The sequence below is a fragment of the Rhinolophus sinicus genome, chromosome 15 (assembly GCF_057876585.1).
Source record: "Rhinolophus sinicus isolate RSI-liver-muscle chromosome 15, RSI-T2T, whole genome shotgun sequence".
NCBI classification, from domain to species: domain Eukaryota; kingdom Metazoa; phylum Chordata; class Mammalia; order Chiroptera; family Rhinolophidae; genus Rhinolophus; species Rhinolophus sinicus.
Window position 1 is genome coordinate 77,331,607 of NC_142515.1, and position 27,830 is coordinate 77,359,436.

The window sequence follows — 27,830 nt, forward strand, 5'->3', positions numbered from 1 at the left end:
GTTCCGGGCGGTGTGGTTAGTATATGGGGTGCGGGGCGCCTTTTGGGTGCAAAACTCTTGGCTCCTCCTAACCAGGCCCTGACGTGCTTTCTCTACCGACCATGGGAGACGTGACTGCCCTTCTCCCCGCGGTCCCCTTCCCAGCACCGGAATTGAGCCTTCCACCCTGCCCCGTCGTGTTCAGTAAGGGAAAGGGCGCTGGCGTCTGTGGGGGTTGGGCGCGGGAGGCATTCCTGACCCCTTCCGCAAGTCAAAAGCTGGGGAGAGGACTGGAGAGAGACGTAAGAGAAAGGACCCTGGCGCGCTGAGTCACGCAGGACCGAGTTGGGGTAGGGGGCCGCGACGCCTCAAACATCCCCACCTGCTACGGGAATCTTCCAGGAAAGCATCCCAAAACCTGCTTGGACCCCCGGGGAGACGTCTCCGGGCTCCCACGCTCCTTCCCGCTCAAAGATTCGTCATTGCAGATATATTTGTGGTTTATTTAACATCCCTTATCCCCCACCCCCACAATTGAGTGCCCTAGTATCCTGTTCTGTCTCCAGCTCAGGGCCTCACTCCCCTCTGCCTACTCTCTACCCCCGGGGTCTGCAGTGTCTGAGTCTTGCCTGTATCAAAGCAGGAACCTCTGAAGAGAAGGAGTAGATACATGGAAGGAAAACCAACCCCCTCATTCATTCATTTATTCATTCATTGGGCAGTCCTCCGCTGTCCTCTATGGAGTTCCCAGGCTGATGGAGAGACCCCAGCACTCTGAGCCTAGGGTAGGGACAAGGTTGGGACAAAGGAAGAACTGAGTACGGCTGTGTGGCTGGACCATGTCCATTCCACAAGGGTAAGCATTCATTCAACTACCTTTCATTAAAGTTCTCCTCCATCTCCACCAACTAGGGTTTCCAGGTGGGAATTCCCGGCCCTTCTCAGGAATTTTTTTTCTTTCCCGAATCCCGAGAAAAGTTGATCGGGAAATCGGGAAAATCGACTCCTTGAACCCAGGTGTTTGGTAGTATCGGTGTCACTTTGTGGAAAGGATTCATCGTGGAGAACAGAAAACAGTTTGTATCTTGGGATTCGGAAACGGGAAAGTGAAAAAAATTCCTAAGAACGGGCGGGATTTCCCACCTGGAAACCCTACCACCAACTCCCATATACTCTGTCGGGAAAGAGAGTGACACAGAAAAACCTGCCTGCCAGGAAGAACCCGAAGCAGGTTGGCTCCAAGCTCTGGCAAGGACAGAATTGACTCAGCAGGGCTTGGAGCCAGCTCAGCCTCTGGAATCTGAAACTGTGGGCCACTGGGCATACGACGTGCAGGTCACCACTTATACATTTGGCCGGGCCAGATGCCAAGATTTCAAATCCCAGCAGCCGTGCCAGGCAGATGAGAAGAGCAGGGAGGAAAACTTACATAAGGAGTAGACTTCAACAGTCACCATCTGCTCTGGCAGCTGGCCTGTCCACCCTGCAGCCCCTGGCCTCTGTCTGAGTGGGGGACATCACTATCCCAGAGTGTGTTATCTCCTCCCCTGCTTCCTGCACGAAGATAAATCATCAATTATTTTCCCAGCCTGACGGTCTTCTCATGATCCACTTTTCAGGGGCTTTTTCTGTGCTGTGTTTAAGAGGGCACAAAACATGCCAAAAGCTCTTAGCTGCTTGTGTTGTGAACAAGCTACAAAAGAATTTCTCCAGGGGCCTGACTCTGGATTGCAATCCTAAAAACTGCGCTGTGGAATACTGCGCTGTGGAATGTGCCCTCTGCCCCAGCAATGACAGTCACCCTGATCAATTTTATTTTTTTTATTGGGGGACAGGACTTTATTATATTGGGGAACAGTGTATACTTCTGGGACTTTTCCAAATCAAGTTGTTGTCCTTTCAATCTTAGTTGTGGAGGGCGCAGCTCAGCTCCAGGTCCAGTTGCCATTGTTAGTTGGGGGAAGGTGGGCCGGAGCCCACAATCCCTTGTGGGAGTTGAACCAGCAACTCTGTGGTTGAGAGGACATGCTCTAACCTATTGAGCCACCTGTCCGCCCTCAATTGTTTCTTGAGCATCCACTGTGTGACAATTACTGTGCTGGGCCCATAATGGTGTGTTACCTCTCCTCCTCCGCCCCATGTAGGCTAGTCTGGTCAAGGTAAATGGCATAGAAAAGTGTGGAATATGTGGGCTGGAATCTCTCATCAGAAAGGGAAGCAGTGAAATTGACTTCTCTTTTTTGCTTGTCTGTGGGCCGCTGAATGAAGTCCCTGCCTTTAGGAGTTTTCAGTCTGGGGCAGGACAGGTCTCATGAACAGTGTCTTTCCATCCATATCTCTAGGACGTTGGTCACTGGGGACCCCTTAGCCCTCTTTACTAATCTCCAGTCCTTGGGGCTTCTGGCCAGTGGAACAGGAAGAGTTGATCTGTCAGTGGAGAGATTGCTTATAATAAAGGTAGCAGCAAACACCTACTGTGCAATTAACACATGCCAGGTATTGTTCTGAAGTGGTTCTGTATTCACTTAAACCTAATAACTCCAAATGAGGTAGTTATTGTATTTTGTAGATGAGGACACAATGAAAGAGAGGTTATGTACTTGTCCAAGTTCTCACAGTTATCTGGAAAAAGCTATTAATAGGATTTGAAATCTTGGTGGCTGACGCACAGCTGTGTTAAGAAGCCGTGGTGTGCTACCTTTATTCAAAATAGCGCAGTAAACCTTGCCTCCTGATATTCATGCCCTTGTGTAGTTTCCCCCACGTCATATAACCAAGAGCATATTGTTAAAATGATGGTGTGTGTGACTTCTGAGGCTAGGTCATAAAAAACATGTGGCTTCTGCCTCATGCTTGATTGGATCATGTGGTCTAGAAGAAGCCAGCCACCATGCTGTGAGAACCCTCAAGCAGCCCTTTGGAGAGATCCACATGGTGAGGAATTAAAGGCCCCACCCAACAACCAGCATCAGCTTGTCAACCATACAAGGGAGCTCTCTGGAAAGCACATCTTCCAGTCCTAGTCAAGCTTTCAGATGACGCAGCCTCAACTGACATCTGTCATTAACCTCATGAGACCCCAAGTCAGAAATACTCAGCGAATCCACTCCCAAACTCCTGATCCATTGAAACTATGAAATAATGAATGTGTATTGTTGTTCTAAGCCACCTGTTACACAGCTAACACAATAGATAGCTAATACAATAGCCAACATTTCAGTAGTGCCCACTCTGTGCCTTGCACTATTTTCAGTATTTTATGTACATACCCTACAATGTTGGCACAGTACTGTTTCCAGCTCCGTTTTAAAGATGAGGAAACTGAGACATAGAGAAGTCACATGGTCTGAGAGAGGAGGTGTGAGGGCAATAGTTGCCCCAGGAAGACTGAGACTACTGTTGGGCTTAAACCTGCCCAGTCATGTTCTGTTTTGAGTTCTGCCAGAGGGTGACAATGAGTGCAGTGAGTGCTGCTCCTGTGAGTTACAATCCTGTTCAAGTGTGCAAAGTAGCCAAACCCCCTTGGCCATCTCTCCTCTTGCACCCACCCCATCCCTCACCCATGTTTTAGGCACAGATCCTGCTTGTTTCTATGCTGGACCACACTGGCCAAACCCCGCCTGAAGATATCCTTGGTTTGGTTTGCTCCAAATTTTGAACATTGGAAGATTTCTAATGAAAGTCCAGATTTTCAGCTTCCCTTGCAAAATTGAGAGGTCCATTAAGGGTGGTCTGTAGTCCTGCTGGTTTGCAATGGGCCAGAACTGAGGGGGAGCTGCCTTCTTTGGCCAAGGCAAACCCTCCCACCCTGTCACTGCTGTGTGACCCAGTCCCTTCCATGCTCTGTTGCAGATACCTTAAGCCTCTGCTCATTGTCTTTGGGCCAGTAATTTTCTATTGCCAGTGCCAGCCTCAGACCAGGACAACAGTGGCCTCTATTACAGCGCTGTACTTTACAAGGTGAATTGCAGCTCTACACACACACTAGGCCAGGAGTTGTGGGAACAAAGGGTGTGTTTATTGGAGCCCACAGACAGACTCCCTTCTAGACCACAGGTAGAGAATTTCCATTTGGGTGCTGGGATGTTCTGGAACTAGGTAGTGGTGATGGTTGTACAACATCGTGGATAATGCCACTGAATTGTATACTTTAAATTGGTTAAAATGGTCAATTTTCTGTTATGTGCCTTTACCATAAGAAAAAATTCTAATTTAAAAAAATCTTGGCAAAACAAAAAAGAAGTAATAAATTTGAACCTAGCCTTCCATATTGTTTTGAAGATATATTGAATAAAGTCGGAGGAGAGAACATATTTTGTTATTTATCAAGGGTGGGTTAGTGCATCAGTTTTCTATTGTTGTGCAACAAATATTCCCAGAACTTAGTGTCTCAAAATCACTCCAGTGGACTCAGGTGGGTCGTCCTTTTGCCTGGGGTCACTCATGCAACTACAGTTACCTGGAGCTCAACTGGAAATGGATGGTCCAAGGTGAACACTTGATGGCTGGTGGCTAGCTGGAACTGTCAGGCTGGACACCTCAGTTCTCCTCTGTGTGGCCTCTCCCGCAGGATGGCCAGAGTTTCCTACATGGTGATGGCATTGTTCCAAGATGATAGGACTGGGGACCAAGTAATTGTATTAAGCCTCTGCTTGCATCACAGTTGCTGAATTCCCAATGGCCAAAGCTACACAAGGGTGTGCATATCAGTAGGCATGAAGCCCGGGGACATTATTGAGCAGCCTGTCAGTTAGCTTGATGTAGGAATTTAAATATTTGGGCATACAGTACATGAACCTCCATTTGTGCTCTTACCCCAGGTCCTGCAAACATTAGAATGAATCTATTGCACCAGGGACTCAATGCAAATCAGGATCCTGTCATTGCCCTCAAGGAAGTCCCGGCCCTGGGGGTAAGACCAGCACAGTCTCAGTTCGTTCATTCTGCAAATTTTGCTTAAGCACCTACTGTGTGCTCAGCCCTGTGCCACACACAGGAGGTACAGCCCTGAGGAGGTAGACACAGTCCTGTCCTCAAGACCTCACAGTTCACTGTGGAGACTAGGGCCCTGGGATGAATTATCTACGTGGAGTTGAATTGCAGTCAAGTCAGTGTCAAGTGACATTTTGTAGACATTTAATTAAATATTTATTAACTTCAATATTGCAGATTTTTTTCTTTCCAAAATTGTGAAAAGCTATGCTTTGTTTTCATGTCTCAAACATTATGTAGGGGCTTGAAAAATTCTTACACTTTTTTTGTTCTTTTTTCAGTATTACACTTTCTTTGTGGAAAAGCTTGTCCTGGCGAGAGAGGCAGACCATGTAACGCTGTGATTTCTTTCCTTTTTGGGGGGGTAATTTTAAATTTTGAAATAATTTCAACTTATAGAAATGCAACAAGAGTACAAAGATCTTCTGTATATCCTTCATGGAAATTCACCAATTGTTCATTTGTTCTATTAGCTTTATTATTCTCTCATTCTCTATCTCTCTGTGTTTCACAGAGAGACAGAAAATGAGAGAGATTATTCTGACATAATCTCTATATATAGAGAGAGATGTTTATATAGCTAAAGATAATATACAAAGTCTGCCAATTAAGTTCGTGAACTCATCCTAGAAAAAGCACAACATACCTCATTGCTGAATATCACTATGGTCACCTTCGAAGCACTCCCCCTGGGAAGCTATGCACTGATGCCAGCGCCTAGTCCACCCTTCAAAGCAAGTTTGGAACTCTTTTTCTGGAATGGCCATCAGAGCTGTCATCATATTACCCTTAATGTGCTGAATGTCATCAAAATGTCTTTCAATATTTCCTTTATTTTCAGGTAAAGAAAACAATCTTTGGGCGCCAGATCAGGTGAGTAGCGAGGGTGTTCCAATACAGTTATTTGTTTACTGGCTAAAAACTCCCTCACAGACAGTGCTGTGTGAGCTGGTGCATTGTAGTGATGCAAGAGCCATGAATTGTTGACAAAAAGTTCAAATTGTTTTTGTCTAACTTTTTCATGCAGCTTTGTCAGCGTTTCCAAATAGCAAACTTGGTTAACTGTTTGTCTAGTTGGTACAAATTCATAATGAATAATCCCTCTGATATCTAAAAAGGTTAGCAACATCGTTTTGACTCTTGATTTGGACTGATGGGATGTTTTTGGTCATGGAGAATTGGCTGACTTCCATTGTGCACTTTGACGCTTTGTTTCAGGGTCGTATTGGCACACCCATGTTTCATCACCACTGATAACATGGCCCAAAACATTGTCCTGCCTCTCCAAAAGGTCTTGGCAAACTTTGACTCTCCTTTGCTTTTGGTCATCATTGAGCTCCTTCCAGGCCATTTTTGAGCACATATTTCTCATGCCAAAATTTTCAGTTAAGACTTTCCTGTTTCTCGATGGATGTTTACTTGGTCTGCTGTGCTTCTCACAGTGAGCCGATGATTTGACACACAATTCAATGAAGTTTTTCAATGTTTTCGTCAGTTCTGCTTGTTACTGGCCGCCCTGACCTCTCTTCATCAGTGACACGTTCTCTCCCCTCAGAAAAAACGTTTAATCCATTTGTGCACTGCCGTTTTCTTTATGGTATTATCCCCATAAACTTGGACTAACATGTCCCTGATTTCACTTTCACTCTTGCCAAGTTTAACAAGAAAGCTAATGTTTGTTCATTGCTCTAATTCAAGCTCAGACATTCTTGCGACAGCACACAAAAATGAATACCACTCAGCAAGACACCGCCACATGTCGATACAAACACAGCTGTGAGACACTGATATACCAAGGTTATGAAACCTTACTGAGCTGTTTGTACAGTGCTGCAAACGTAAGCGCACAGTGGCAAGTTCGCGAACTTAATTGTCGGACCTTGTATATATTACATGCATATAGATATATATACAGAAATATATAGGTATATGTATCTATAGCATACATACAAATATATTGATATATATATCAAACATTGAGAGAAACATGGATAATACATTTATACATAGATACATATGTAATATTCAAAGAAACATAGTACATGTATGTACAGAAGTGTAATACACATATATAGAGACATTATTACATATATACACGTAGGGACATGTAATATACATAACCATATATATATGGAGAGAACCACATTTATAAACATACATACAATATATGATGTATACACACATACATAATACACGTGCACCTATGTGTAACACACACTTACATAAAATACAGAAAAAGAAAGATAACCCACACACACATTATTTTTTTCTGAACCACTTGAGGGTATGTTGCAGACATGATGTGTGACTTCATCTTTGAATAAGAGCAAGGACATTCTCTGACATAACCACAGTATAGTTAGCCATTTCAGGAAATTCGACCCTAACAGAATACAGTTATCTAATGTACAGTCCATATTCCAGTTTCGTCAGCTGTGCCCATCATGTCCTTTATAGCCATGCTCTTTCCTGCGCATCCCGTCCAGGATTATACATTGCATTGCATTGCTGTCTCTCTAGTCCCCCTTCATCTGCAACTGTTCCGAGGGTCTTTGTCCTTCACGACATCAATATTTTTGAAGTGGACACACCAGTTATTTGTAGATCGTCCCTCACTTTGCATTTGTCTGATATTTTCTCCATGTATGCGTTTTCTGGCACATGATATCTGCCCGCACCCCTTAGTAGCACCATTAATTGTGATGTTTTAAATTTATTTTTGATTGAAGTATAATTGACATATAACATTGTATTAGTTTCAAGTGTACGACATGATGATTCAATATTTATATGTATTGTGAAACGGTCACCACAATAAGTCTACTCTTTTTTCTACCCCCCCTTTTTCGCCCGCCTCCCCACACACACTCTGGTTCAAGCTGTTGTTTTTCAGTCTAATTAAGTCTACTCTTAAGATCTATTCTCTTTCAAACAAGCAATACAATGTTGTTATGTAATAATATGTATATACAGTCACTATCCTTTACATTACATCCCTATGGCTTATTTGTTTTATAATTGAGAGTTTGTACCTTTTGACCTAATTGTGATTCTTTTAAACACTTAATTTGAATACTGGATGATAAGTGCTGTGGGGGGGGCGGGGGGCGTAGCACAGGCCCTAGAAATGCCCAGAGAAGGGACCAATCCTATCAGGTAAGACTTCCTGGGTCAGGGGCCCCTGAGGCTAAGGGAGACCAAGATTATCCAGACAAAGAGGCTAAGGAATGGGTGACCCAAATTGGGGGAGCAGCCTGAGAAATGCACTATAGCCTGGGACATGTGCCTGGTTCTTCCTAGATAAGCCCAGAGAGGCACTGGGGCTATGTATATAAACACCCCAAGAACGTCTGCTGGGCCTCTGTCCAGGGAATGGCCCCACCACCCTCAGTGGCTGATCATGACCATTTCTGCCAGCCCCTAGTCACATTCAGATCACCAGGAAAGGTCAGTCCTAGGTCAGGAGCCTCAGACTCTCAGGGCAGAAAAGATAGCTCAGATTCTGGGCGGAGGATTCAGAAAGGAACAGAGCAGAGTCGCCGCTGCCAAGATACCCTCCCCGTCTGCACCCCACTTCACAGTCCTCGCATCCTGGGACCTCGTGTGTGTGTGAACTTGGTAACCTTTGCACCCAGGGCAAATGGCCCTGAACTCGCTAAGGAAAGAAGAATAACTCTAACAGTGCGTGTTTACTCAGTGCGCTCACCTTTATACCTGTAGGCATGTGCATAGTCCCTCTTACGTCATCCTCAGATCGGCCTTGGACAGGAGAACGTTCCTTTCTGTTTTGAATTGGGGAAAATTGTGGCACCGAGGCATTCAGACACTTGGCCAAAGTTGCACACCTTGGGAGGGCAAAGATTTGAACCTAGTTCTTTCCAGTTCCAAAACACTGACTTTTTGTTTTTGAATCTTGTCTCTTTTTTTGGTAATTTACAATTTTGAATGGGTAATGCATTTCCATTGCTCTAAACCCAAGAAGTCCAAAAGACATAGCTGGAGACGTCTCCTTCCCTAGTCCTGCGTCCACACAAAATTCTGTTCAAGAATGTTTATCCAGGTTTATTCAAAATCATGTTTGAGGATTTGTTTTTTTGTATGTTTAAACATTTTCATTGTAAAAATTGTTATGGACTGATGTTTGTGTGTCCCTAAAATTCATGTTTGAAGTCCTAACCTTCCATTGTCATGGTGTTTGGAGGTGAGACCTTTGGGAGGTAATTAGGTCGTGAGGGTGGGCCCCCCAGGATGGGATTGGTGCCCTTATAAAAAGAGACACATGAAAGATGCTCTCTCTCTCCCTCTCTCTCTCTCTCCCTCTCTCTCTCTCTCTCCCCGCCCCCCATGTGAGGACAGAGAGAAGGTGGCTGTTTGCAAGCTAGGAAGAGAGCGCTCACCAGAAACAGAATCTGCTGGCACCTTGACCTTGGATTTCCAGCCTCCAAAATGGTGAGAAGTAAATGTCTGTTGTTTAAGCCACCCAGCCTGTGGCATTTTGTTATAGCCGCCCAAACTGACTAATGTAAAAATGGTCAGGGGAAAACTGACTAATGTAAAAGTGGTGGGGAAAAGATTTTAGCAGCATTTTGAAATATTTCAAGTGCATAATTTAGTAAACTTTGACATACGTATATGCCTGTGAAACTATAGCCACAAACAAGGTGATGGGCATATGTATCCCACCCAAGAGCTTCTTTGTGCCTTCTGGGAACTCTTCCCACTGGCTTGTCCCACCTTCCCCATGTAATTAATCATGATCTGCTTTCTGTCATTGCAGATTGGGTTGCATTTTCTAGAATTTTACACAAATGGACTCACATAGAATGTACTCTTTTTTTCTGGCTTCTTTCATTCAGCACGATTATTTTGAGATCATCCCTGTTGGATTATCTATAGCATATTTATTTTGAATGCTGATATGGATAAACCACAGTTTCTTTAGTCATTCACCTGCTAAAGAACATTTGGGTTGCTTCTGGTCTTTGGTTATTACAAATGAAGTTATGGACATTCATGTGCAAATTTTTTATTGGATAATGCTTTCATTTCTATTGGGGGAATGTTTTATTTAACTTATTTATTATTTATTTATTTTTTAAATGGGAAATATCAATTTTATTTTTTTTTTTTTTTGAGGGCACATCTCACAGTGGCCCATGCAGGGATTGAACCAGCAACCTCGGTGTTATTAGCACCACTCTCTAACCAACTGAGCTAACTGGCCACCCCTTGGGGAGAATTTTTTCATTTTAAATTTTGTTTTCAATCTCTCCAGTTCTCCTGTCCCTCATCTGCCCAGTTCCCCCCACTCACCCCCACAATCACTGTCAAAAGTTCCTTCTCTGTCTTTCTTGTGTTTATTTATACAGATATAAGCAATATACTCCCTCTTTTTACACAGAAGATAGTTTTTGCACCTTTTGTCCTTTGACATAAATGTCAGAGCTCTTATAGCCCATAGAAGCTTCCTCATTTTTTTACAGCTGTATAGTATTCCGTTTTGTGTTTGTACTATAATTTATTTAAGCAGGTCCCTATTAGGGACCAGTGTTGTCCCTAATCTTTTGCTACTATAAATCAGACAGTAATGAATAATCTTTCAGGTTGTCATGTTGTACGTGTGCAATTATACCTGTAGATGGAATTCTCCAAAGTGGAATTACTGGGTCAAAAGAGATATATATTTGCTTATTTCGATGAATGTCATCAAGTTGCCCTCCATGGAGTTGGGTCAATATACACTGACACCAATGATATATAGGAGCATTTACTTCCCCTCAGCATTGCCAATAAATTCTCTTATTAAAGCTGAATTTTTGCCAACCTGATAGGTGAAAAATGGCATCCTATCTCATTTAATTTTCATCTGCCTTAATACAAGATTATTTTTTTCAAATGTTTATAGTCATTTGTATTTCCTTTAAAATACAATTTTTAAAAAACTTTTATTTATTTAAGTGTGTTTTTCCAGGACCCATCAGCTCCAAGTCAAGTAGTTGTTTCAATCTAGTTGTGGAGGGCGCAGCTCACAGTGGCCCATGTGGGGATCGAACCAGCAACCTTGTTGTTAAGAGCACCATGCTCTAATCAACTGAACTAATCAGCCTCCCGTATAATTTATTTTTTAATTGGTATGTTCTTTTTCTTATGGGTTTCTAGAAGGTCTTTCTTAGGCAAATTAAGTTCTTGTGACGTGAATCACAAGCTTTTTTCAGTTTGTCATTTGTCCCTGACTTTGCTGTTAATTTTTTTTTTGCCATACAGAAATTTTTTATGTGTGTGTGAGAGAAAACAAACTTATCAATTTTTAAAATGGCTTCTGGGTTTTAAGTCAGACAAAGTTTTTCCTTATTGCACGATTATGAAGGGTTTCTCCCATTTCTTTTCTTGCAGACCATTTTTGGTTTTATTTTCAAGAGTAATTATTTGATTCAAATTGCAGTGTCTTAATGAACCAGCTACGCCACCGACACCACCCCCCCCCTTCTAAGCAATGACTTTTTGTAAGAGTGACACTCTGGAAACTACCCAAATGGTTCAACTTTGAGGAACAACCATCGAGTGCAACACACTTTCAAACTGCAAATTATTTTAAGGAAGTATTTAGTGACCTGGGAAAATATATAGGGTGCGTTAAATGAGAAATACAGAAATTCAAACTGTGTACCCAGTGGCATTACAATTTTTCTTTCTAAGCATGTTTATGAGAAGAGAGGTTGGTGAGAAGCACACAAATGGGTGAATAATCTCAGGCAGAGTTTCTGTGGGCTCATTCATTCATTCATTATTTGTTGATGCTCATATCACAAAAGAATGGTAGCGATTCATCTCTTCCTTATTTTTATTTTTTAATTTAATTTAATTTAATTATTAGTTTCAGGTGTATAAAACATTATAATGATTAGACATTTACACCCCTCACAAAATGATAACCCCCCCAAGTCTACTACCCATCTGACATCATAGCTATTACGATACCCTTGGCTATATTCCCTATGCTGTGCTTTACAACCCATCATGCATCTCTTAATGGATGTGCACATCGTAACTCATGAAGCTGTATTGCTGAAAAAAATCCAACCTGAATCAGAAAAAAATGTCTAGAAGATCCAATGTCCAAAATTGTAGCTATGAGTCACCTGTGGCTGTCAAACCCTTGAAATATGGCCAGTCCAAATTGAGATGTGCTCTAAATGTAAACTACACACCAGATTTGTAAGACTTGGGGGAAAAAAAGAATGTAAACTACCTGACTAATTTTTCTGATATCGATTGCATGTTGAAACAATCAAATTTTGGATGTGTTAGGTTAAAATTAAATGGTTAAAATAAATTTCATCTTTTTTTTTACCTTTTTAAAGTGTCTACTAGAAAATTTAAAATTACAGGTGACTCTCATTTGTGGCTCACATTATGTTTTTATTTTCAGCACTGGCCTAGATCTATCTACTGATGTTTACAAAATACAGCTAACGTGAACATCACAAATGACAGCACAAGGGTGCAGTCAGCTATATCCAAACTGTGGAAGATGCAACAGGACAAATCTGTCTTTAACAAATAAATTGAAAAAAAGGGGGGGGAAACTGATTTGCTCAATTTTTAAAAGCGCGGTAGTCCTAACCCCAAAGTGACCGGTTCGGGTCCCACATGGGCCAGTGAGCCTCGCCCTTGCCCACCATTAGATTGAAACAACTTGTCTTGGAGATGAGTTGTGCCCCCCACATCTAGATTGAAAACCAAAGACTTGACATCCTGGAAAAACATACTGTTCCCCAATATTCCAAAAAAAAAAAAAAAATGATGAGAGAATTTTTAGATCAAAAGAGATTTTAAAAACATTTAAAAAAACACACACAAAAAACACATTTCAACCCAATGCAATGTGTGGACATTTTGGGATCTTGATTCAATCCATCTCTAAAATAATAAAACAAAATGTGACAAAACAAGTTATAACATTTATGAGACAGTTAAAAGTTTGAACACTTACTGGACATTCAATGATACTAAATTTTAAAAGTATAATAATACTATTATGGATATTTAAAAAATAGATAGTCCTTATTGCCTAGAATACATACATACTCAAATTTTTTATTTCAGATGATGGAACATCTGGTATTTGCTTCAAAACAATCCAGTTGGGGAGGAAGTGGGAACACAGGAGGAGATGAAACAAGACTGAGCCGATAATTGTTTATGTTTTACAATGTACTTTTTTTCATTTTGAAAAAATACACATCATATAACACCATTTTAACTATTTTTGAGTGTACAGTTTATTGGCATTAAGAACATTTCTCTACTTTTTTGCTTAAAATTATCCAAAATAAAAGATTAAAATTAAAAACTTGAATGAGCAAATGGTGACCAAAATAAAACATGTAGGTAAATATAATATTGAGTTACCAGGAGGGCTAGTACAGTGATTATTTCTCTCTTTAGTTTCTTAAATTTCTATAGTGAATATGCTGATTTTCTAAGGATTTTTTTTTTTTTTTTTTAATAACAATACGAAAAAGCCAGAAATGGCATTGTTTTTCGGGAAGACAATGCCTTCACAGGTGTTCCGCGGACAAGTGCTGCTCCTGGGGATTTGGCCGGAGGAGAAGCGCCCCCTCGTGGAGGATCTGACAGCCGCTCTTGTGCGTTCCTCGCTAGCGGTTCTGGGCTCCTGGGGGGAAGCAAGGTGTTCCTGGCGACTGAGCGCTTGCGTGCGCGACTCCTGAGCACAGAAGGGCACCCCAGGTGGCTTCGAGGTCTTGTCCTAGAAGATGAGAGATTCAGAGGAGAAGCCAAAGGGAAAATATGGAGATCATGAGTAGCAACTTTCTTCCTTTTTTCAGTCCATTTCATTTATTTAACAGCAATTCATTTATTCATGTATCGAACATTTATTGAGCACCTGCTGTTTGTCAGGCCCCATTCCAAGCACTGACGACAAAGGTCCTTACCCTAATGGAGCTGAAACAATTACTGTGTGAGAGAGACACAATAAACAAGAAAATAAATATACAGCGTGTTATGTGGTGGTAAGTACTAGTGAGAAAAGTAAATCCAAGAAGGGAGTTACTGAATGCGGGGGGGATGCTTGTAATTTTAAGTAGAGTGGTCAGAACCTGTTTCATTAAGGGGTATGGGTGGGGGGTTGACATAGTGCGAGGGATATAAATGATAAATGTCTATTACATTGTTTTGTGCACCTGAAACTAATAAAAAAAAAAAAAGGAGTATGAGGAGCATTTGAAATCTTGCTCCCAGCATATGTTGTCACTTTGGTTCAAATAAACTCTTAATAAAAATTCTAAAAAAGAGAGAGGGAATTTGAGCAGGGAAGTAAAGGATGTGAAGGGGTAAGTCAGGCAGATATTTGGGGGACGAACACCTGTGGAGGAGAGAATGAATAGCCAGTGCAAAGGCCCTGAGGCAGGACTGTGCCTAATGTGTTTAAGGAACATTAAGAAGGCCCATGGAAAGAGAGAGGGGGAGAGAGAGAGAGATAATTTTTTTTTAACCTTTTGAGAACTAGTCCCATGACTCCTTCCTATTCCTAAATACTTCAATTTATATTTCCTGAGAAAAAGGATATTCTCTTGCAGAGGGTTTCTCTACTTTGTCACTGTTGACATTTGGGCTGGACAGTTCTTTGCTGTGGGGGTCTGTCCTGTGCATTTTAGTATCCCAGTCCTGTACCTACTAGATGTCAGTAGGACACACACACCCCAGTAGTGACAACCAAATATGTCTTCAGACATTGCCGAATGTTCCCTGGATGACAGAACTGCCCCCAGTTGAAAACCATTGCTTTTATAACCACAGTACAATGGTCACAATCAGGATATTTAACATTGATACAATATTGCTATCTAAACCACAGACCTTATTCAAATTTTATCAATTGCCCAATGATGTCTTTTATAGCAATTTAAATTTTCTGGTCCCTGGTCCAATCCAGGATCACATATTTAGTTGTCATGCTTTTTTAACTTCCTTTCATCTGGAACACTCTTCCTCCTTTAAAAAATTTTTTTTTAATTAGGGAATATTCGGAAACAGTGTGTTTCTTCAGGGCCCATCAGCTCCAAGTCATTGTCCTTCAATCTAGTTATGGAGGGCGCAGCTCAGCTTCAAGTCCAGTCGCCGTTTTCAATCTTTAGGTGCAGGGGGCATAGCCTACCATCCCACGCGGGAATTGAACCGCAACCTTGTTGAGAGCTCGCGCTCTAACCAACTGAGCCATCCTGCTGCCCCTCTTTCACCTTTCTTTGTCCACGACACTGAGATTTTTGAAGGTTATAGGCCATTTTGTAGAATGGCCCTGTTTGGTTTTGTCTGACTTTTCCTCGTGATTAGATTCAGGTTACCCATCTTTGGAAGGAATACCACCAAGGTGATGGTTTGTCCTTTGTGCCTTAGATTGAGATGCATATGATAGCCATTTGCCCCGTGACTGGTCATTTTCACTATGATCACTTGGTTAAAGCCCTGTCTGTTTCTCCTCTGTAAAATTAGTATGTTTCCTTTTGTAATTAATATGTGTCTTATAGGCAGATACATTGATGCTGTGCAAATATCCTGTTTCTCCTGAAACTTTCACCCACTAGTTTCAGTATCCATTGATGATTCTTGCCTGAATCAATTGTCCTGATTGGTTGCTTTTAGTAATTGTTTAAAATAAATACTGCATAAGGACTGTTAAACAAACACGCCACCCACCCACCCCCGCCAAAAAAAAACTTTCACAGTTGAAAGCTTTTCTAAAAGAAAGGGTTTATTGAGCCATAACCAGAAAAAAGACCAGGTCCTGGGGTGTGCAGTCTAAACTACAAGCATCAGAGCTAGGTGGAAAAGACAAGCAGGTCCACTGTTCTGGAGTAGAGGGCTACTTTTTATACATTGTTTGGGGAAGAAAGGTGTAAGTTGTTTTGAAAGAATTTATATTGGTTACAGATAAGGGGGTGGGAGCAGGTGAAGGAGGGGCCGTTCTATGATAGCGGCACAGTCCATAATAAAGCAATATTTACTACTTTTGAATGGTTACAGGCAACTCCTGAAAGTTCATGCATATACAGGATGCCTGGTGTCTGGTCTTCAGCTAATAAGACGCCTGGAGGTTGATTCAAAGCTCCAACATACATTCAGGAATGTGAGCAGTCTTTTGTTAGCTGGTCCACAGCTATTAACTGGTTAACTATTCTTGTGTCTTTCTCTCATTCTCTGGTTGCTATTATTTAATTTAGAACATTTCAGAATTTTTCTCTTTTCAAAACAAAAGTCTGCTTTTAATATATGTCAGGTGTAAAGAGTAACAATGAAACATACATCCATGTAAATTTCAACTAGGCTAAGAAAGAGACATATGAGAACATGTGAAACTCCAGTCTGCTCCTGCCTGGAGAGAGACATAAATTGTTCAAAGCTGAGGGGTGGGTGGCAGGAGGACAGTAGAGAGCCTGGGATGGTAGGGTCTTGGATTAACTAAACACAGAGACAGGGATGCATTCCAGAGCTATTTCTGGTGGTGAAACTAACAGGATGTACACCACCTAGATTTGGAGCCTAGGGAGGAAGGTGGAGTGTGTCGCTAGGGACTGAGTGGAAGGACATGCTGCCTTTGGAAGCCCCCAACCTGGGGCAGTCAGTCCTCAGGGTCAGGGGTGTGAGGGTTGACGGGCAGCCACAGCCTCTCTGGGGGCAGCCAGGCATTCCAGACCAGGGTGGGGGCTGCTACGGAGTTTCCAGGAGGCCCTTGAACTGGCGAAGGGCCTGAAAGTGGCTCCCAATGGGTTCACGTGAGTCCTGGAGTGGCCAGGAGACTCCCTCTCTTCTCCTGTGGCTCAAGTCTCAGTGTGGGACAGGGTGGGACAGAGAAGGGTCACAGTTTCTACCCTGAACTGTATTAAGAATTGGTGGGTAGGGGGGGTTATTTATGAGGCCTCAGATAATTGTATCTCTTCCCCTCACCCACCCAAAGTTCCTTCTCCCTGGTCCATATCTCCACCCTGGCTGGCTAGGCTGGGACACTCTTCCAGGGCCCCTCAGAAATCCTTGGTCTGCATGGAGCTCAAATTTACTTTTCATTCCTTTCATTCAGTGAACAAGTATTTATTGAGCACTTTTTGTGTGCCAAGTATTGTTCAAGGCTCTGGCGACCAGGTAGTAAAGAAGACAGACAAAAGTCTTACCCATGTGGTGCTGACGTTCCAGTGAGCAAAACACAACACATATAAGTAAGAAGGTTATAAGTGCTAAGAAAAAACATAGCGCAGGTTAAGAGGGGTCTTGAGTGGAGAAAGGGGCCAGGGCAGCCTCATTGTGACATCTGAGCAAAGATCAGAAGAGGTGAGGAGGAAGTCATGTGGATGTGGACGGGAAGAGCATTCCAGGTAGATGGAGCAGCAGGTGAAAAGGCCTTGAGGCAGGCCCGTGTTTGGTAGAACAGAATGAATTGGGAGGAGAAGGGAGGGAAAGAAGTGACAGGAACAGGTCGTACAAGGTCTTGTGGGCCACTGTAAGGATTTTGGTTCTTACACTAAGGGAGGTGGGAGACATGAGAAGATTGGAACTGAGGAAGGACAATGACTTTGCCCCCAAACTGGTCCCTCCTTCATCACTTAGCCTGGTTACAGCTCCATCCAGACTGCAACCCTGTCTTTCTCACCTCCCAAGTCTCACCTCCGTCTGGTTTCCCTCCCACCTCTACTTCCATCTCTCAAATCCCCATTTTCATCCCATTCAGTGTTTCTAGAAAAGACAATACACAACAAATGAACACAAATACACAATACCAATAGCATTCCAATATGACAAAAGCAGCCAGTTAGGAAAACATAGGGAACAGAGCTTCTGCCTACAAAAGCAGCCATCTCTCCCCAAAGAGAGAATAACCCTAAGGAGAAGGATGTGCCCTGTTTGAAGAAAACTATAAAACTTTATTAAGAGGTTAACATACGACTTGGATTAATTAACAGATACATCATGTTTATGGATGAAATAACTGATCTTATTTTTTAATGCCAATTCTTGCCAAATTAATGTATGTTTATTGCAATTTCTACTTTTAAAATTCAATGGACTGAAAATGGGTCAAAGAATTAAACTTAAGAGCCAAGACTATAAGACTCTTAGGAGAAACATAACGGGAACCTTCATGACATTGGATTTGGCAATGATTTCTTGGATTTGACACCAAATGCATAGGCAACAACAGAAAAAAACAGATAAATTGGACTTCATCAAGGTTAAAAACTTTTATACATCATAGGACACTGTCAACAGAGTGAAAAGACAAGCCACAAAATAGGAGAAAATATATATCTGATTAGGGATTGATATCCACAATATATAAAGAATTCCCACAACTCAACAACAAAAAAAAACAGTTTAATTCAAAAACAGGCAAAGGAGTTGAACAGACGTTTCTCTAGAGATGATATATGAATGGCCAGTAAGCACATGAAAAGATGCTCAACGTCACTAATCATTGAGGAAATGCAAATCAAAGCTACAATGAGATACCACTTCACATCCACTAGGATGACTTTTTTTTTTTAATGGTCAGTTTGGCTTAAATAAACTTACAAAAATTCAAAAAAATGGAAAATAAGTGTTGGCAAGGATATGATCGAACTGGAAACTTGCGCGTGGTTGGTGGGAATATAAAATGATGCAGCCACTATGGAAAAGTTAAATAAAAATATTTAAAATGATCAATTTTATGTTATGTATATTTTACCACAATAAAAACGTCAATGGAACCTAAGAGCTTCATCTCAAAACTACCCACACCAAGCCATATTTTAATAAAAGTACTGGACTTAAAAAAGAAAAAAGAATAATACTTTGGGCATCTAGGAAAAAAGAGAAAATGACTTACAAGAGAAACAAAATTAGATTCTCATCAGACTTTTTTTTATTATTATTGGGGAAGGGGAACAGGAATTTATTGGGGAACAGTGTGTACTTCCAGGACTTTTTTTCCAAGTCAAGTTGTCCTTTCAGTCTTAGTTGTGGAGGGCGCAGCTCAGCTCCAGGTCCAGTTGCCATTGCTAGTTGCAGGGGGCGCAGCCCACCATCCCTTGCGGGACTCGAGGAATTGAACTGACAACCTTGTGGTTGAGGGCCCACTGGCCCATGCGGGAATCGAACCGGCAACCTTTGGAGTTAGGAGCATGGAGCTCCAACCACCTGAGCCACTGGGCCAGCCCCTCATCAGACTTTTGACAGCAATGCTTTATGCAAGAAGAAAATGGAGTGATACATTTAAAGCTATTCTAGGAAAGAAAATGAAAGCCAAGGATTTTATATCCAGCAAAACCGAGTTTCAAATAGAAAGGATGCAGACTATTATCAACACGTGAGCACTAATGGAATATAGTGTCTTTCCATGAGGTCTTCTTGAAGATTCTACTTCAGACAAACAAACGATTAGAAAGACATGAATGTAGGACTGCCAGAGAGTGTGAAGCATACAGTTGCTTGTAAAACTAAGACTGAAAGGGGATAAAATGGAAAGATCACTGTATATAATGGCAAAATGTGCTCACAGTGTAGATGCAGTACCACTATTTTTAAAAAAGGATGGAGAATGGGGAGAACATATGCAAAAGATACTTTAAAGTGCTTTTGGTCACTTATTGGTGATATGGCATTGGCATTGTTTTTTGAGACGGTTGTGTGAGCAATTTTGATGAAAGCAAATGAGTAATTATGAAATATTCTAATTCTGTCTTCTGCATCCTTGAGAACTAGGATTTTTATGGAAGAAAGGAGAAATGGATAGCAGAAGTATTAGTTTCCTATGGCTGCTGTAACAAAGTACCACAGTCTTAGTAACTTAAAAAACACAAATTTATCATCTTACAGTTCTGAGGTCAGAAGTCTAACATGGGTCTCACCAGGCTAAAACCAAGATGTCTTCAGGGCTGTGATCTTTCTGGAGGCTCGAGGGGGAGAATCCGTTTCCTTGTCTTTTCCAACTTCTGGAGGCACCTGCATTCCTGGGCTGGTGGCCCCCCTTCCAGCAATCACAAGACTCTGACCTCTGCTTCCGTCATCATTTTCCTTCTGTGACTCTGGCCCTTCTGCCAACTCTTATAAGGACCTCTATGATGACACTTGGATACTCCAGGATCACTTCCCCTTCTCAACACTCTTAACAGAATCACATATGCAAGTCCCTTTTGCCATGTAAGGTCACATATTCATAGGTTCTGGAGATTAGCATGTGGGCATCTTTGGTGGGATATTATTCTACCTACCACAAAGAGGTTGAATAAAAAGTCATGAAATTTAATTGAAAATATAAAAATGAACTCATAAAATATTTTATATAACATAGAATGTACACATATGTATATTATACTTATACATATGTGTATTTTATAACAATATTGTATACTATATATAATATGATATTATGTTTTATATATTTATACATCATATTTCATATATTTTTACATATAAATATATTTTATTATAATACATTATACTGTTATACATTATATTATATCATAATCATGATATGATATATTTATATGTAATTATATATTATATTGTAATATAACATATAATAATACGTTATATTATCATGATACATATGCTATGTATCATAATCATATATGATGTAATATATATATAATACATATATATATTATATATATATATATATATATTCCCCCTACTTAGCTCTGTTCACTGAAAAAGTCTAGACACAACAAACACCCCAATAGCAAACGAGCATTCCTAACACCCAAATTGGTATATTTCCCACTAAAAGAAACCAGAGTTTCTGGTTAATGCCAGGTCTGGAACAGAATATGTTCAAGATGAGCCTGGAACACCTGAGAGAGCAAGACAACTATCAAAAACTACCAGACTCGGGGCCAGCCCGGTGGCTCAGGAGGTTAGAGCTCCGTGCTCCTAACTCCGAAGGCTGCCGGTTCAATTCACACATGGGCCAGTGGGCTCTCAACCACAAGGTTGCCGTTCAATCCCTTAAGTCCCGCAAGGGATGGTGGGCTCTGCCCCCTGCAACTAAGATTGAACACGGCACCTTGAGCTGAGCTGCCTCCCAGATTGCTCAGTTGTTGGTTGGAGCGCGGGCTCTCAACCACAAGGTTGCCAGTTCAATCCCTCGAGTCCCGCAAGGTATGGTGGGCTCTGCCCCCTGCAACTAAAATTGAACACGGCACCTTGGGCTGAGCTGCCGCTGAGCTCCCGGATGGCTCAGTTGGTTGGAGCGTGTCCTCTCAACCATAAGGTTGCCGGTTCAACTCCCGCAAGAGATGGTGGGCAGCAACGGCAACTGGACCTGGAGCTGAGCTGCGCCCTCCACAACTAAGACTGAAAGAACAACAACTTGAAGCTGAAAGGCACAACTAAGATTGAAAGGACAACAACTTGACTTGGAGAAAAGTCCTGGAAGTGCACACTGTTCCCCAATAAAAAAAAGTAAAAAAAAACACCAAAAACTACCAGACTCACTGCAAAAAGTTCCAAACTGCAAAGGCTCCCACTGCCCAGATAGGCCTGTCAGTGAGGTTAAGTGCAAGGGATATGTTTCAATCCATAAGCTCATAATGACTTCAAACATTAACAACAAAAGTCTAATTCATCACCTTCAGAGGATGGTGGGGAATCCATTCATTATTTTGAAAACTGGTATATAAAGTGAATGAATGGGATCAAATACATGGTGATGGAAACAGAACTGACTCTGAGTGGTGAACACACAATGTGATATATAGATGATGTATTGCAGAATTGTACACCTGAAATCTGTAACTTTACTAACAATTGTCACCTCAATAAACTTTAATAAACAAACAAACAAATAAATAAATGAAAGAAGGAAGCACTTATTGCCTTTCCTACAGGAATTTCTACTGTGTAACCACATAGGATTTAAGGGGAAGCATCTGGCAAAGGAAGAATTCTAGCTAATAAATGGGGAAGAAATGCTGGAGGAAGGTCACTGTTTTGCAACCCTCAATGGCTGCTGGCCTCAGGCAAGGAGGGACAGTCACAAACAGTATGAGCCTCCTGGTGAAAGGCATAACACCACCCACAGTGGTGCCAAAGGAATCAAATCTGAGTCTGATCCCAGTTCTAGAACAAACTGCCAATTTGCAGGGCGTATGGAGGACAGCAACATACTGAACTGCTGCGTCACGAGTGTGGAATCAGCAACACCCCGACCAAGGGAAACGTTTCAGGACAAACAGCCTGAGTTGTGCAATTAATTTATCCTAAGGAAAGGAAGGGGATGGAGGGTGAACCTGTGAATTAACAGCAACTTGAAAGACATGTCATTTTCTTTTTAAATGGGCAAGACTAAACTACAGTGTCTAGAGACTCACATTTGGGTGATAAACTATTCAGAAATACAAGGCAGTGACTACTACAAGAAGTCACAATAGCGGTTACTTTGTGGAGTAAGGAGGCAGCTGTGATTGGGGCGGGGTGCATAGAGGGGTTTCTGCATAGCTGGCAATGTGTTGATATGAGTGGGGATTATAATTATGTTCACTTCCCAGCTGGGTTTCTTAACCTCAGCACTTTCCACATTCAGGTCAAATAATCTTTTGTTGCGGGGGGCTGCCCTGTGCACTGTAGGATGTTTAGCAGCATCCCTGGCCCCCACCCAATAGATGCCAAAAACAGCCCTACCCCCACTTCATCATGACAATCAAAAATGTCTCCAGATATTGCCATATGTCCCCAAAAGGACAAAATCACCCTGGTTGAGAAACTCCCTTCAGTACTCCTTAAGTAATTCATTTATTTGATGTGATTTCTTGAGTCTGGCTCTGTGTGTATGTGCATTTTATTTCACAATAAAAATATTTTAAATATTCCAATGGAGTTTTCACGGGGAAACTTGACAGAATTCTACATACAGTTTATTGCAAGAAAAAAAAAAGAATGGAAATCGCCCAGGAGTTTTGTAAAAAGAGGAATAGCAGATATTTAAATATATTCTAAAGTTACAGTAGTTAAAGCAGAGTGGCACTTGGACAAATAGAGGCAGGGAATCTGATATACAATAACCTGCCTCTGAATGGATTTACTGAATTTGATCAGTAAAGTCGGAGCTGCTTCAGATGCTTTCTGCCTATCCCTCCAGCTCCCCTCCCACCAACACACTGACCTGCAAACAAAGTCCCCCAGGGGTGGAACTTCCTACTTCTTTTCCTTTGCATATGCAGTTTCTCCTATTTGGAGCACCCTTCCTTAACTGTCACCCCTGCAGGTTGCTTCCCCACACCCTCCAGGTCAGGGATTTGCCCCTCCTTTCTCATCCCATAGACTTCAATTCCCACCGGTCACCCCCTTACAATAATCTTCAGCTTGAAAATCTGTCTCTGCCTCTCAGCTTTGAGATCTGGGATGGCAGGGATTGTGTCCCTTCAGGGACCTACACAGTGCACAGTACACAGTAGGTGCTCAACAAATGCTCAAATAATCAGGTAAAAAAAAACAATCTGTACATTCACGTTAGATCATAATATATTCCAAATAGGTTAAAATGTTGAATGTAATTTTAAATCATTTTTTCAACAAACATTTATTAAGCACCTACTGTGGGCCCAGGGCACTGGATAAAGCAATGACCAAAATCAATCAGTTTCCTGTCCTTAACGTGCTGACACCACTGGGAGAGACATGTGCAGGGAAGACATTCAGGAAGGTGGAACAGCAAATGCAAAGACCCGGCCATGGGAAACATCCAGGTCCGGGTACCTCTCCCAGGCACTGGGACATGAGCGTCAGTTCTTCCAGATTCCACCCAAAGGATCTTCCAAATACACAAATCTTCCCAGTGGCTCTCCTGCTCAGAGACTTTCCACGGGTCTCTAGTGTCCCATGGATCAAATCCAAGCACTTGGCCGCTGCTCTCGGCGCTCCGCCCTGCCTGCTCTCAGGGACTGTCACTCAAAGCCCCGCCCCCAGATACGCCCCACATTCGCGGCAACGGCTCACCTTGCCTCACCATTGGACACTTTGGAGAGTGTTGGGCGTTGGTTGGCTGGAGTGACCGTCAATTGGCGTCAAGGCCTTAATAACCCGTCCCCGAGCTTCGAGGGGGCGGGCTCCGATGCGGGCGCGGCGGGGGCTGCGGCTTCAGGTAAAGCGCCGGCTTGCGGGGCACCCACGCGGGTCATAGGGGGATCAAGGGACACCCCGGGAAGGGCCGCTGCGCTTCCAGCCCCTCTGCGGACTCAGCGCGCTGCGACGGGGCGGACGCTGTGTCCTCCGTCTGGGACCCCACCCACACTGAGAGCCCCAGGTGGACTGTGAGCACAGTGGGGGGGCTCTGGATTCGTGAGATCGCCCTCTTCCCGCCCTTCAGGAGCCAAATGGGGGGCTTGTTCGCCCCCTAGCTCCCCAACCGACTCCGGGACCGTTTCCCGGCGTCCCTCCCGGACAGTTTGGGGACCTGAATCCAGTCCTTCGTGGTGGACCTGGGTGTGTGTGGGGGGCGGGGGCGAGGGGTGATACGGAAATGGTGTTGCGGGGAGGGACGGACGGCCCCCGGGCCAGCAGACAATGGGCAGCGGATGGAACCGCCCAGCGGCGTTTCCTGTAGGAAACTGCTCTGTCTCTGCGAGGCCGTCCTGGGGGCGCGGTGAGAGGGTGGTGGATGCTGACCTGAGTACCTCTCCCTCCCACCATCAGCAGCGTCCACCCCCATCTCAGGAGTCTGAGAGTCCAGCCCCAAAGTTAGGGGGTGCCACAAGCAGGGCCTCAAACCAGAAAGACGTCCCCTACCCTGGACCGGGATCCGCACTGCCCGCTGCGTCCCCCACCCCTCAGATTTCGTGATTACAGCTCCGAATCTTAAAATAGTTCCTGGGGCGGGAGTGGGGGCGTATGGAGTCGGCTCTGACGGCCTAATGAAGGGGCGCCAGGCAGAGGATCCGTGACAGCTCAGGCAGGGAGCTCAGGCGAGAGTCGGGCAGCTGGGTGCCCCCATTCCCCATTCCAGGATGTAAGCCCGCTCCACCCTTCAGGGACACACGCGGGGACAGGCACGAGTGCAGCCTGAGAGGGTTGGGGAGGGTAGGGCTGTTTCTAGAAGACCATCAAGTGACGTGGCCAATGCAGAAACACTAGTAAAGCTGCCTGGATTCAAATCCTGCCTTTGCCTATATGTGACTTGGGAGGGTCACTTAATCTGTGTCTCAGTTTCTCCACCTGTAAAATGGGGGAAAGGAGAATGATAGTAAGAAAACCTACTTCAGAGGGTTTAGTTAGGTGTTTTTTTTTTAAGTTAATACCCATAAATTGCTTAGAATAGAAGCTGGTCTATAGAAAATGGGGAAAAAAAGTGTTGTTTTTATTATTATTTGCCATTCTTGAAGCATCCACCCATTTCTCAGCCCAGCCTCTGGGCCCATAGTCGTAGCTGGTTTGGGTCTTAGGGATGGCCCACAGCTGTTCTTTGAGTTCCCAGCATTTTGGATTTGGGTATTACCAGGTCACCTGGGGAGGGGGCTGACCCCACTGGGTCACACAGCCAGCTGTGTGTGAGGCAGGCCCAGACCCTTAAGTTCCCACCCAGGCGTTTTCCACGACCCAACTGTTCTCGGGTAGTTTCCTAAAAACAAGTCCTGAGAGGCACTGGCTGTCCTCCGTAATGACTAGTTGCCCTCTGACCTGCCGTCTCTCAGCAGCCAGTGTGGAGGGACAGGAAACAGCTGCTTCAGGACTAGAAGGGGCCCTGCCTGGCCTTGGGGGGGGGTGCAGGAGGTCAAGGATCCAGGCTGGGAGGGTCCCGCCAGCAGTGGAGCAGAGTTAATCAGGTGGATGGGTGGGTGCTCAGTGACTGGTTGGTATCAGGGAGACAGGTGGTCATCAGGAGTGCAAGAGGCTGAAAGGGGTGACCAGGAAGATTGCCAGCTGATTAAGACAGATCAGCAGTGGGTCAGTAAGAGTACAGATTGGGTCTGGCAGGCACCTGCCAGTGGAGGGCTGGACAGGCAAGGGGTCCCCAGAAGATGAGTGGAGCCCAATCTGTAGATGTTTCCCACAGCCAATCAAATTAATTGCTTCATGTTGTTTCCCCATCTGGAAAATGTGAATAATAATATATACCTTACATGATTATATGGGGTTACATTTAATCAGGCAGGACATACAGTAGGCACTTAATACAAGAAGTTTGCCCTTCCTTAAAGGTTTTTCATGTGGGTTTTTCAAAGCCCTATTTTTCTCACCCTGTGCTTGCTGAATCAAAGTTCTGGACTCAATATTTGTCTTTGTTAAATATCACATTGTTAGATGTGGCCTAATTTCCCTGTTTCTTAGCTCCTCCATCATGTCACCTGAAGAGTTACTCTCCCTCCAGCCCAGGCATGGTCGCAACTTTGACCACCTGGGTGTTTGTGGTTCCATTTCAAGCTCTTACAAGCCCCTGTGGCACTCCACTAGAGACGTTCTAGGGGGCACAGGTATCCATTGATTTGTATTCTTGGAGTATCTGGTCCACAACTCCATCTTTCCTACAAGGGTCTCACAACTGACCTTGGTAAAAAATCATATGCATAAGTATATCTTGTTTGCATTTGTCTAAGGAAAAAAAATCAAGTGTTTGTTTTTTAATCTGCAGAATCTGAGAAGATGGGTTCTTAATGAGCCCATGAAGGGCTTCCAACTCTTGCCTTCCTCTTCTGAAGATTCACATTCCACTCCTTTGAGCATTAATTTCTGATTTTCCCCAGGGACTGACAGAAAACGCAGCAGGTCTGCAATGACATCCACCCCCACCCTGGTCCCCAGCTAGTCTTGTTTTCTTGATCACTTTCCTCTCTTCTTTTGATGCCCTTCCTGCCTCCTCTTGTCCAGCAGGCTGAGGTTTGGCACCTGGGGGTCCCCACATTCATTTATTCAAAAGTTTCAAGGCCTCTTGAGGGAGGAGGGAAAAGAGAGCATGGTGTGTGGGGGTAGGTAGCTCGAGTCTGTTTACTCACGCAGAATCCAGGCAGACCCCAGAGGGACAGGGCCTGCCTGACTCTACCCTCACCCCCTTTGGGGGTCTTTTTCAGGGTGTGTCTGGTGGCTACTCCAGGAAACATGGCCAAGTTTGCCCTGAATCAGAACCTGCCTGGTGAGTGTGCAAAATGGGATACATGTGTACAAAGACCCAAACTTCATGCCAGTGTAGGGACACAGCCTTGCAGTTCCCTCCTTTGCATGGTGGCCACAGGGTGCTTTCTAAAGGTCTGTAGGCTAATGTCTTGGCACTGCTTAACACTCTCCTGTACCACCCTACGACATGCGGAATATAATCCAACTCCTCATGGTGGCCCAGGAGGCCCCCCACTGTCTGGCCCCAGCCCACCTCTCCTACTCCTCTCCTCTCCCTTCCCTCACTGCTCTGTACACCCTCACCTCCACCCCTCAGTTACTCCAGCCCACCCTGCTCACTCCACCCCAGGGCCTTTGTATCAGCTGTTTTCTTTTAGGGTCCTTCTGTCCCCAGCTGATTCCTCCTCATCATTCAGGGCTCAACTTATAAGTCCCCCCGGCAGGCGCTGACAACAAAAGCCAAAGTCATGCCTCCTCCAGTTACTCTATATTTCATCTTATGATTGCCCGCAGCACCATCTGTAATGATCGTGTTTATTTTTCTGTCTCCTACAAGGGGGCAGGGATGTTGTCTATCTTGTTCGCTGCGGTGTGCCCAGCTCCTAGAAAAGTGCTTGGCACACAGTAGGCGCTCAATAAACGCGTGTTTGCGTGATTATTTGGGCGCAGATAGGCATTTGAGCCGCGGGTGTGCCTGTGCGCAATGGTAGGTATGGAGTTTGGTGCAGGTGGAGCCCGGCAGGTGTGTCGTGGTGGGGTGGGGG

The 27,830-nt window shown here is 43.6% G+C and overlaps 1 protein-coding gene and 2 long non-coding RNA genes across 6 annotated transcripts in view; 2 read left to right on the plus strand and 1 right to left on the minus strand.

Moving 5' to 3' along the window:
* LOC109434715 (uncharacterized) lies at window positions 1-13,634 on the plus strand. 2 transcript variants are annotated; one of them, XR_012498040.2, is made up of 5 exons: window positions 1-183; window positions 4,800-4,891; window positions 5,813-5,844; window positions 9,328-9,420; window positions 13,501-13,634. It is a non-coding gene; the product is annotated as an uncharacterized LOC109434715 (long non-coding RNA). The 2 variants fall into 2 exon arrangements; XR_002135856.3 differs by lacking the exon at window positions 4,800-4,891 and having other exon boundaries at window positions 8-183.
* Window positions 13,048-27,830, minus strand: part of LOC141572682 (uncharacterized) — a 17,495-nt gene continuing 2,712 nt past the window's right edge. Inside the window, exon 2 of the long non-coding RNA XR_012498041.2 lies at window positions 13,048-13,741. This is a non-coding gene — a long non-coding RNA (uncharacterized LOC141572682). The remainder of the gene's footprint in view (window positions 13,742-27,830) is intronic.
* Window positions 24,012-27,830, plus strand: part of KANK3 (KN motif and ankyrin repeat domains 3) — a 10,465-nt gene continuing 6,646 nt past the window's right edge. Inside the window, exons 1-3 of one of the 3 annotated variants that reach the window (XM_074337713.1) lie at window positions 24,071-24,103; window positions 26,588-26,721; window positions 27,024-27,085. In XM_074337713.1, coding sequence (XP_074193814.1) covers window positions 27,052-27,085 — 34 coding nt within the window. In that variant the 5' untranslated portion in view covers window positions 24,071-24,103; window positions 26,588-26,721; window positions 27,024-27,051. Of the gene's footprint in view, window positions 24,104-25,090; window positions 27,086-27,830 lie in introns of those variants that run through there. The other 2 variants (XM_019711926.2, XM_074337712.2) reach the window with 2 other exon arrangements.